This window comes from Pristis pectinata, chromosome 5, assembly GCF_009764475.1.
Source record: "Pristis pectinata isolate sPriPec2 chromosome 5, sPriPec2.1.pri, whole genome shotgun sequence".
NCBI lineage: Eukaryota > Metazoa > Chordata > Chondrichthyes > Rhinopristiformes > Pristidae > Pristis > Pristis pectinata.
The window spans coordinates 41,938,903-41,951,533 of NC_067409.1; the positions used below are offsets into that span (position 1 = coordinate 41,938,903).

At 36.8% G+C, this 12,631-nt stretch overlaps 1 protein-coding gene across 1 annotated transcript in view; it reads right to left on the minus strand.

Annotated features, from left to right (window-relative positions):
* kcnh8 (potassium voltage-gated channel, subfamily H (eag-related), member 8) overlaps nucleotides 1-12,631 on the minus strand; it is a 288,746-nt gene that overhangs the window by 104,186 nt on the left and 171,929 nt on the right. Inside the window, exons 5-6 of the mRNA XM_052016213.1 lie at nucleotides 12,307-12,550; nucleotides 4,239-4,396 (exon numbers count right to left, since the gene is read on the minus strand). Of these exons, the coding sequence (XP_051872173.1) occupies nucleotides 4,239-4,396; nucleotides 12,307-12,550 (402 nt within the window). The remainder of the gene's footprint in view (nucleotides 1-4,238; nucleotides 4,397-12,306; nucleotides 12,551-12,631) is intronic.

The window sequence follows — 12,631 nt, forward strand, 5'->3', positions numbered from 1 at the left end:
ATACATCAGTGTGCTGCGTAACAATAGAAATCACTGGTCAGACAATCATTTCCATACAGGTCCTTTACCAATGACTTTTGAAAAGAATCCGTAGTGACACATAAATAATCTTCCTACTTTACCCAGGTTCTGAGTCTGTATAACTGTCATGTGGTGAGGAAAAAAAGGTTTGTAACAATAGCTGTTCTTTCAACAATAACATCTACTTTTATGGCACTTTTGATATAGTGAGAAAGATCCAAATGTGCTTTTCAGGAGTGTTTTGAGACATAAAACTGATATTGAGCCCATACGGAGATATTAAAACAATCAAAAGCTTACTCAAAACGATAGATTTTAAGCAGCTTCTAAATTCATTACATTTTTTTCTTTTACTGATTTGAGGATACTTGTTAATTTCAACAAACTATATAATTCTTGTATTCTAAACATAATTATTGTTGTTAATAATCATTAAATTTGTTTCGTAGTTCAATTTTGTGAAATTGTGCTTCCTATCTTATTTTCCTTAAGTTTAAGCCTTTGAAGCACTTTGAAAAGGACCCACATCAAAAGTAGCTAACTACAAAACACAGCAGCGCAGCCTTGAAGCTCGTGTTAACACTCTTGACAGTTTCTTATTCTGCATTTAGAACTGTTGGCATCAGTGTCTTTTTCTGCTGCTGTACCAGACATCATTTCAAAGAGTGATGTCACCTGAGGGAACCTACCTCAGATTGAATTCAGTCTAAAAACGATAGAATAGTTCAAATGTGTCAGTCTTTCTCAACTAATCTTGATCAGACCTGATTCACCAGAATATGATTTCAAGTTCTGCCAATCTTCCCATCTTTACTTTCTAACTAACTAAAGGGTTATTTTAACTTCAGAAGGCAAGTAATAAACTGGTGTGTCAGTTCACAAGACAGTGTGTTACTTTACCTTAATTATTAAGAATATTTAAGGAAATGGCTGACATTTAACAGTTTGCACATATGGTTTTGTATAGTGAACTACTTAGAGAAATGAGCTTGTTGCTTGTTCATATCAACTTTGGTCTCACATGTGAAGCATGGCATCATGGAAAGATAACAGAGAGAGATCATTTGGTTCATTGAAAGATTTTTTTTGTCTGGAAGCGTGAGTTGCTTTCATCACCTTTTCGGGCAAAGTTTTCCATATCCCAACATCTCTGAGTGAAAAAAATTCTTTCCATTTTCTTGCCTAGCCATTTATAAAAAAGTGATTTTAAATTCATGTTATTTGCCAAGGTAACAACCTCTATCAGAATCTCTCATCATATCAAAACCTCTAATGGTTGATCATTAACTTCTAGTCGAAGGAGAACAGTCCAACAAGTGCTAAAGATTCCAAAGTGCATCTTCAAATATCATATCTACCAACTGTATTGTTAGTCTCAGGCATTTACCCAGTTTCCCACAGTCCCTCTACTCATTTCTTTATTGTAAAATTTGTGTATAATTTGTGTAATTTACGTTTTTCTTGTGAATGCTACTTATATGATGCTATGTGCTTGTGATGGTGCTGCAAGCTTTTCATTGCACCTGTGCATACACGTACTTGTGCATATGACAATAAACTTGACTTTGACATTTACCAACGATCTCTATTATCTGAGACTCATAACACGTTAACCTCACGCACTATGCATTCCTACCAGCCATATATTCAAAGCTCACAATGTGCACATGCTATCAGCTATTCAACCATGACATCCACAGCACCCAAATAACACCCACTAGCATATTTGCTTCTTTCTTCCATGACTAGGTGAAAACCAACGATAGATGAAGTCAAGTGGAGGGTGGGTAGGGTATATGACCTTTGAGATAATCTGCATTTTATTCTTCAGACTTACCCATACTTTTAAAAATGCTGCCTTAATTCTCAGGGGGTGGATAATTCCATTGGGTTGAATTTTAATTCCCCCTCTCAGCAGAGAACAGGAAACGTTAACAGTGAAGGATGCACCCCCTCCAGTCATGCCCAAAGGGTGCTGCATTTAAATATTCAGATCAGGCTCTGATGGGTCTTTGAGGCATCTATGTGAATCTTACAAGAAGTATGAGCAGTGGTGAGCTCAAAAATTTTTCTCTCCCAATCTGAAGGGAGCTGCATTGTGGTCAAGAAAAACTATAAGTTAGATAAGCATTTCTTGTGGCCAGAAGGAACACTCCTCCTTCTCTTTTGACTCTCCCTGACCGTGAATTCTGGTAGACTTGCCTGATGTACTGAGAATGTGCTGTGGATCATTCCTAGGATTTCACTGCAAAAAAAACCACAAGTTGCCCAATCTTAATGCCTGATGGTTGTTTCCCAGTGATTGTGTTTGATGGCTGAGAAACCTGCAAGTAGCAAGTTATGGAGGTTAAGCATTAAAACTTTCCAAGAGCCAAGGTACTGTATGCTTGGTCAATTTCCTGTATGAGTTTAATGTCTGAAAGCATTCTTTATATCAAATTCTGACTTTTGTAGTCTTCCAGTTGCCATGCAAGTGTCACGCAAGAATACTAAAGAAGTACAATCCATAAATAAATCAATTTCCTATCATAGGCAGAAGGATGGCTTTTGAAAGCTACTAACGAAGATATTATTTTGCAAAATAAAACAATTATTCAAGCCATCTTTTTATAGTTAGAGTGGTGACTAACATAGGCTAGACCACAGATGGAGTCTGAAAACCTGACGTTTGCAGTAATGAATTTAGAAATTGTTAATAAAGAGACAGCACTGCCACTTGGACACCAGCCAGACTTTATTTTCTTGCAGAAACCTGAGCTATTGAATTTTTACATATGCAAGGCCCTCCAAATTTAATAGAAGAGAATACCAATTTCTCATGATGTGACTTCTACTGGCTTAATAATGATACTGAGGGTATTGTTGCAGCAGTCTAAGTTGAAAGTGATTTTAATAGAAATAATAAAGATCTTGAATTTAAAAGCATGGATTTGCTGATCTTTCAGTTTCAATAAACATTCTTCTTAGATTTTACTGATATTATTTGGTGTTGAACTCATCTATGGATAAGAGTTATCCAACTCATTTAACAACACTGTTAATCTATAAGAAGAATTATAAAGACACATGAGACTGTAGATGCTGGAATCTGGAGCAAAGAACTCCGAATCTTGCAAAAGAATTATAGAAGTTGATGAAGGATATACAACATTACGTATTTTACAACGCAACAGCCATGGTGGAATAGTATTGCAGAATATTATCGGAACAATTGGCACCTGCAAGATTTTCTTCTTCTATACTCTCCACTTGGCTTGAGTACAGTGCCAACAACTCTTAAGAAGCTCAGCACCATTCAGGACAAAGTAACTGGCTTGATTGACATCCCATCAATCACCCTAAACATTCATTCCTTCCATCACCAGTGAACTTTCACTGAAAGATGACAATGGTTCTTGCAGGTGGATCGCCACCATCTCAAGGGCAATTAGGGATGGGCAATAAATGCTGCCTGAGACATTCAGGTTCCAAAAATTAATAAAGAAAATTTAAATACTCTGTGTCACATTATGAATTAAAATATTTCTCCGCCTATGCCTGACAATCAAAATTGAAAATTGATAAAACTTCAGATTTTGGAAATCTGAAATACAAAAAGAAAGTGGTGGTATTCCCACTGCTTTCTGACAATAGAAATATCACTTTCTGTTGTAAAAGGGCTGAGGTTAATCATGCCCAAATAATGATTTTTGTCCATATTATACTTCGGATTAAGAAGGAATTTTTGACAATTTGGAAGTGTTGTACCGCGCTATATTTTAGGGAGATTAAAATACACTAAAAGTACAAATTGCACAAAGCCAACTAGAAGACGAGCTTTAATGGGACGAGCACTTCCTTCTACTCTATTCTGTACATTGTACAATAATCACCCATTTCACTTTAGAGCTGGGATCTTACATATGAGTACAACTTTCATTTTAAGAATCATTGGGATAAAATCAGGAAATATTTGCTAATAACAGCAATATTGTGAAACAAAGTAAGTCTCACATAACACAGCACAGATTATGCTGAACAAAATTTCCAGCAGTGAAAAAATAGTTTTAAATTCTACATACATCTGACCTTAAGAAATAAATAGCTGTAAACTTTACGTACATCTGACCTTGAGACATAAGGAGATCCAATGATGACATTGAATGCCAGAATCAGAGAGAAGCTCTATCACAAAACAATAAATAAAAAGAATTCAAACTTAAAAATTGAGTACTTACCACATTCACATTGAAAGCATAGAGAAGATCAAAAGGAAGTGCAGCTACTAAATCGATGATAAACCATGTTGTTACATAATGAATACAAATAGATCGAGCTTCAAATATAACTTGACCAGACTTGCTGACATATGTTGTTCGAAAATTCAAAACAATATCTGTTTGTAATAAAGCAGTTTAAAATGCAGTTAGTAAATGTACTACATAACATTCTATTAGACCTGCATGAAAATGCAATCCAAATTTACGAGAATTTTCTTACCATCTCTATAAACAAAATGTTAATGTTACTGCAATACTAAAAAATTTAGTATCATTTATTGTTATGAAGTGGATGATCACCTCTATTGAAATGGGTCAACTATCTGTATGCTCATAGCTGCACAGTGTAATCTCAAGGTTAATCTCAAGGTTAAAAATTTGGCAATATTTATGGAACATTGCACAGGTCAAAACTCCTGATGCTGTGAACAAATTTTATGGACTGAGTAAGCAGTATCATGAACTGGCCATCACAGAAGAAACAATGTGACTTGCCATGAAAACAAGGTACTCTCATATATTTCATTACTTTATCTTTTGAGGCAGAAGATTGTCCTTGGCTGATGAAAACACATTTTGAAAGTGGAATGCAAAATAAAGTCACAATTATAGTGCTCGTAAATGAAGATCAATTTCTACCCTATTAAGTTCTATAGTATCTCTGCCATACAGAAAACAAAATGTGTGAAATATAGGTGTAATTGCTTTTAATATTGTTTGAGATCTTCCAGTTTGTGTCTTTTGCTAAAAAGCTGTAAAAGGGAAAACTAGTAGAGTTTTAATGGACATTCAGAATCATTGGCCATCTTTTTCATTCATTACTATTTTATAAAGGTAGCTGTATTATTTTAAAAGATGTGCCTCCTATTTATCTAATCACAATGAGAGTTATTAAATTTCTTTATTTCCCACAAAGGGCCTTTGAAAATGTAGTGGTCTCCTTTGTGTGATAAAAAAAATCATTGTTGAAGTATATTGTTTTGAAACATCAATCTTATTAAATATTGGAACACTGTTCACTCAGTAGAAACAAGGAGCTTTAAGGCCATTCAAAAAATGGCATAGGCTCTGAATATGCACTTTTATGCACAACAGGACTTCTATGTCTGAATTGCCACTCCTATTTCTGTAGGGTTGATGTCAAAAGAGGTTGGCTGCCCCAGTAACATTGAATGTGCAAAATAAATGAGCATATATTTGGGGTGGTCATGCCCACAGAACCCACACTCCCCATAGGATGTCTTTCTGAGCCAAATGAAACTTCCTTCATCTAGCCTGATTTTGCACATTTCATAGATCATAGAACAGTACAGCACAATACAGGCCCTTCGGCCCACAATGTTGTGCCGACCTTTAAACCTTGCCTAAGACTATCTAACGCCTTCCTCCTACATATCCCTCTATTTTAGATTCCTCCATATGCTTATCTAGTAATCTCTTGAATCTGACCAATGTACCTGCCTCCACCACTGCCCCAGGCAGCGCATTCCATGCCCCAACCACTGTCTGGGTAAAAAACCTCCCTCTGATACAGTATCTCCCTTGAACTTCCCACCTATTACTTTAAAGCCATGCCCTCTTGTATTGACCATTGGTGCCCTGGCAAAGAGGCACTGGCTGTCTACTCTATCTATTCCTCTTAATATTTTGTATACCTCTATCATGTCTCCTCTCATCCTCCTCCTCTCCAAAGAGTAAAGCCCTAGCTCCCTTAGTCTCTTCTCATAATGCATTCCCTCTAAACCAGGCAGCATCCTGGTAAATCTCTTCTGCACCCTTTCCAACGCTTCCAAATCCTTCCTATAATGAGGTGACCAGAACTGGACATAGTACTCCAAGTGTGGTCTAACCAGAGTTTTGGGGAGCTGCATCATTACCTCGTGGCTCTTAAACTCAATCCCACAATTTATGAATGCTAACATCCCATAAGCTTTATTAACTACCCTGTCCACCTGTGAGGCAACTTTCAGGGATCTGTGGATATGAACCCCCAGATCCCTCTGCTCCTCCACACTACCCAGAATCCTGCCATTAACTTTGTACTCCGCCTTGGAGTTTGTCCTTCCAAAGTGTACCACCTCACACTTCTCTGGATTGAGCTCCATCTGCCACTTCTCAACCCAGCTCTGCATTCTATCAATGTCCCTCTGCAATCTACGACAGTCCTCCACACTATCCACAACACCACCAACCTTTGTGTTGTCTGCAAACTTGCCAACCCACCCCTCTACCCCCTCATCCAAGTCATTAATAAAAATCACAAATTTCTCTCCTGTATTCTGCTGTAGTCTGTAACCATTTACTCTTCTCTTGAACATACCTTTTGTTTCTCCAATTATTGACCAGTTTTGTTTTACCTACCACTGAAAAACAAGAAGAAATGGGGATGCTGCAAATCTGAAATAAAAACAGGAAATGCTGAGAATACTCAGGAAGTCAGGCAGCAGCAATGAAGAAAGAAAACAATTAACATTTCAGGCCAGCAATTTTCTGATCTATTGACTGCCAAGGTGGTGATGGAATCAGATACATTTACGAGCTTTAAGAGACATTTAGGGAAACACTTAAATAGGCAAGGCATAGAGGGATATAGTGCTGATGTGGGCAAATGGAATTAGTGTAAATGGACAAAAAGGTCGGTATGGATATGGTGGGCTGAAGAGCCCATTTCTGATCTCTATGACTCTCTGACACTCTGACGAAAGGTTGTGCATGGAAAACAACTGAAAATGTATTGGGCACAATATCTTTTACTGTTGAATAATAGAAATAGAAACTTTTGGAAATTTTCAGTAGCCTGGATCATCTAAATGAAATGTTAACTCTGTTTCTCTCTCTATAGTCACTGCCTGACTTGCTGAACATTTCCAGCATTTTCTGCATTTTTTTGGATTTCCAGAGGGTTTCACATGTGTATTATTATTGTATTTAATGGCAAAATTAACGGGACTGAGCTGTCAAGCCCAACATGATTCCAAGCAGCAGTACAGTGGAATGTATAATGCTCCAGTGTACTTTGTCCATGCACTGGTTGTTTGCTAATTCAGCTGTTGTCAATGTATATAAGAAAATCTTGGGCAAGTAGAAAAGCACCCTTAAAGCACACTCCTTTTACATTGAAAATATAAAAACAGTTTAGTAAGTAATTCCATATGACAGAGGTAGAAGTCACTAGGAACCAAAATCAACCACTAGCTTGACTTGTTTTGATCCCTCATCAATCAATGGACACCAAGAGCATAGAATAGATGGGTACAATGGCCAGTATGGGTAGGGTGGGCTGAAGGGCCTGTTTCTTTGCTGCATGCCTCTATGATTCTAACAAAATATTGTATAAGTATACCAGTGTGGAAGGAATTATTGCTTTGGGGGAAATCAGCATCCTGGGCATAAACTGCAGTAGAAATTTTCCTTGTGTTCTGCAGGGATGATTCAAATTTCTGCTTGAATTTATGAGCATAATGGGAAATGTAAAATATCTTAAGAACCAGTACAATTGGGCAGTTTTGGAAAGTGTCTTAAATTTTCGCATTAACAATATTCCTTGTGTTAACAACATGCAATTTTATTAATTCAATTAAAAATAAATTTATCACTGAACAGCAAATGCTTTCTGATTAGAGGGTCAAGTTCAACACCTTTGGGTCACTTTGCAGAAACGTGATTTCCACTGGATGAAACTTGCTTGAAATGTCTTATTCTGCTGTCTTGTTCACTGATTTTGGTTGAATTGTGCAGGTAAAATCAGCAGAACCAAATGGAAATACGAACTGAACATTTGAAATTAAATTTTTTATTGCCTCTAAATGATAGAAAAGATTAGTTCTGAGCAAGTGGCATGAAGTAACTAATAAGCAATCATATTGGTATGTGAAGTAAGATTGTATGAGATAATGTGGCTTTTCAATATAAGTCTCTGAAAGATGACTTCATTAACTTGGATATTAGTGTTAGGTAAGAGAGATGATGCCAAGAACTGTGGCTCCTTTACTTATTCATTGAAAAAACTGTTCTCTTAAGATGTGCTGGTGCCGATTAAAAAAAATATCCATTGACATCAACTAGGCACAATACTAAATAGTCTAATGCTTCATTGGAGCGTAAAGGATGTAATAAAGATCCCTGACATTCTTTAATTGGTATCAATCATTAATCTTCAATAGTCGAAACTATAAAATGGCTCTTCAGTATGCTAGTTAGAGATTTGTAACTGACAGTTCTGTTATTCACTGAGTGAGTTACACAGTTTAAATATCTACAAATGCCAAGCCATTTCTAAGGCGGAGGCCTATGCTTTTATAAAAGCACCTAATTGTTAAATATTCACTTTTCCTTGAAGCAATATTCTTCATAAATATTCTTTAAGCAATAAATATTCTTTGAAATAATGATTCAGAGATGCATTATAAATATACAAATTAGAGCTTATCCAGTTAAAAATATTCCCTGATTTGTTTTTTCATTACATTGAATTGTCCAACTACTTTTATTAATGACAGCAGCATTTTTAATTGCACCAGGATTCAGGCTCAATACAGTAAAATTGTTAGGGTTTATCAAAAGGAATGTAATCTCACCTCTCATTTGGTTAAACTGATAACCTGATTCATACAATAAATCTTGAGCTCATGCAACTCAAACCAAAACCATAGTGAATATAATAAACTGTTTAAATATTTGACTAGTTTAATTGTGCTTTCACTCAGATCCCTAAAAAAAAGTTCAGTGCCAAAACTCATTTTGTTAAAATTACATTTGTTCCAATTGTTGAATCATCAATTGACCCTCAATGTATTTTCCATTAATTGAATTTAGCAAATTCAATAACATTCTACCACTGCTGATACTATTCTTGCATCACATTCTCTTATGGGCAGAGGAATAACCATAGCATAAGTAAATCTGTATGTAGTTCCAAGTTGTTTTAGTATATTCTTGGGAGCTTGATTAAGCAACCTGAAATTAGCAATGGAAGGGATATATTTTGATAAAACAGCAAGATCTTTGCCATCCGTTTTTTTTAAAATAAAATTTCATGTGGATATTGTTTCTTTCAGCCATTGAGCTATCATCAAATCATCTGCGTGTCCTATGAAGGGTAAACTATAAAATGACCAGTTAAAAAAATGAAAATACATCCAAAACAAAAACCAGCAGTTTGGAAGTTATTGTAAAAATAAACACATATTGGGATACACTGAAGCTCGGTGCAGTCACCACAAAAGCTTTGTGAAAGACTACATTCTCGGGTCCTCTAGCACTGAACACAGAGGTGCTAGGCTCCATTAACAGCCTCTCCAATGCTTCCTGGATACATTGTTTAAGGAGGACACGTAAGTGATTTTGATGCATCGTAAGATAATGTATTGAATTGATGGTACAATGAATGTAGAGAAATGTTGATTGTATTCACTGTATATATCTGAATAAAGGGTATTTTTGGATTAAAAAAAGTAGGCACGTATATCTGAGTAAAGTGTATTTTTGGATTAAAAAAAGTAGGCACAAACCCAGGGATGCACACTGAAACAAATGTCAATTGCTCTGGCAAACCACCAATGAACCGAAAGATGGCCTGAAGATGGTTCAACACTCACTGGTACAGGGGATCCCTGGGTTACAGATGACCTAACTTACAGAAATCTGACTTTATGCAAATTCTCCCATGGATTTTTCAACACAGTAATAACAATAATAAAATATTTTGTGGTATTCATTAATGATTGGATTCATATATTCTATTCATTCAATTATGGGTATTGCTAGGGTGAATATTCGATGAAATTAACAAATTATAGCAAGGGTAGAGTATTCCAGAATGGGTAGCTATTGAAAACGGACATTTCTAACTTATGGAGAAATCAGCTTATGAACAGTTCTCAGGAATGGAGCCCTTACGTAACCCGGGGACAGTCTGTATTCGAAAGCAAGCTGTTGTCCATGACTGAGTGCTGTAAACTAGCATGTTCAAAGGTCCAGGACTACGTGTTAAGGGATGCACTGAAGCTGGGTGTAGCTACTGCAAGGGCTTCATGGGGAAGGGCTACAGGTTCGGGTCCTTCTGACAATGCACAAGTATGAGTTGAAATCTGTGTTAAAACCCCACGGACAATTTGCTTTAAGGTTTAAATGAATGATAACTGATAACATGCTAACGTTAAGTAAAGGAATAACATGACTCATCATGAAAATATTTATCTGAACTTTGTATTACATAATTTCAATTATTTTGTGAATAAAGTATATCTTGAAATAAAAAAGACAGATACCCAGAGGAGATTTCATGATTATAATTTAATCTTATGGTTCAGAGAAAGGTTTTAATTAACTTGGATGGCACAGTGGCACAACCAGTAGAGCTGCTGCCTCACAGCTCCAGCAAACCAGGCTCAGTCCTGGACTCTGGTGATGCCTGCATGGAGTTTGCACATCCTCTCCGTGATGGCATGGGTTTCCTCCAAGTGCTCGCGTTCCTCCACGTCTCAAACGCACGGGGGTCACTAGGTTAATTGTGCCTCGTGTGTAGGTGAGTGGTAGAATCTAGAGGAAGTAGACGGGATTGTGGGGAGAATAACCTGGGATTAACATAACTGGGTGCTTGACGGTTGGTGTGGTATTGGAGGGCTGAAGGGTTAGTTTTTATGCTGTGTGACTCTATAACTCAAACTTTGCCTTTCCAGTTTATGATCAGACTGTTGCCTTGTCTGGAATCTGAGAAGTCACTATTCCTAATACAAACATGGTCATCTTCAACATGACTAAAATTAAACACTAAGATCCATTGAGTAACTTTTGTGACCAAAAATGGGAAAACATTGCTGAAACAATAAATTATTTTTTATTCAGATGACAGAAATTCATACTGTTATAAATTCAAGTGTACAAGATTATAAGAGGCATAGATCGAGTGGACAGTCAGAGACTTTTTCCCATGGCGACAATGGCTCACATGAGGCAACATAATTTTAAGGAGATTGGAGGAAGGTATAAAAGGCATGTCAGGAGTAAGTTTTTTACAGAGAGTGGTGGGTGTGTGGAACACACTGCCAGCAGAGGTTGTGGGGGCAGATACATTAGAGACATTTAAGAGACTCTTAGATAGACACATGAATGATAGAAAAATAGGGGTCTGTGTGGGAGGGAAGGGTTAGATAGATCTTAGAGCAGGATAAAATGACGGCACAACATTGTGGGCCGAAGGGCCTGTACTGTGCTGTAGTGTTCTATGTTCTAAACTATTCCTGTTTGGTGTGGTTATAGTTAATTGTAATTTCTTCGTTAAATTAGATATGGGCAATGTATGAATACCGAATGCTTTTGCAAAGCATTTGTGTTCTGTGCACAGGAGGCACCCTGACCTTCTAGTTGCCTGCCACTTTAATTCTCCATCCCATCTCACTCTAATTTACCTGCCTATGGCACAGTTACAACAAGGTCAATGAAAGCTTGAGGAACAACACTTCACCTTCCATCCGGGCATATTGCAGCCTTCTGGACTCAATATTGAATTCTCCATCTTTCTAAACTTACTCCCTCTTCAAACTCACTCCCTCTTCAAACTCACTCCCTCTTTCTATCCATGTCAGAACTGGCCATATCTGCCTGTTATTATTTTGGGTCAGTCTTTCTTTTTCTATTAATAGAGCCTGCCCCACAACCTTGCTATTAGCAACACCTTACATAGACAACAACACATCATACACACAAAGAAGCATAATCTGATCCTAATTGCTACATTAACTCACTTGGTCTAATCCCATTTGATATTCTATTTGTTCTACCCATCCCTCTCCTTATCTGCTCTGCTCCTGAAAACTAACTAGTTTCCTCTCTTTTTAAATTCTGATGAAGTCCTAGACCTGAAACGTTAACTGTTTCTCTTTTCACAGCCACTTGACTGGCTGAATGTTCCCAGCATTTTCTGTTCTGATTTCCAGCATCTGCAGCATTTTATTTTGGTTTCAGTGTATGAATACCAGCTGACTACAAACTAAATTGAAGATCAACAAGAGAATTGAATGCTTACCTATGATGAATAGGATTTCCACTGCAATGTCACTAACTGTTGTGCTTCTTGCTGAAGGCAAGTTTTCATCATTTCCAATAAAACAGACATTATATGGTACAGTCACAGCAACATAAAATGTTGCTAATAATATTAGCCAGTCCCACAATGCTTTAGAAGTGCTGTAATGCAGAAGGATGAATTTTGACTTTTTTGCATCTGCAACCTTGTACTCTGGTAGCGCTGGTTTGTTTCTAAAAACATTCTGTAGAGGAACAAGATAATAATATTTGTTAAATATACAATTTCAGACAGTCCACTTAACATATTATGATATTAAGATAAG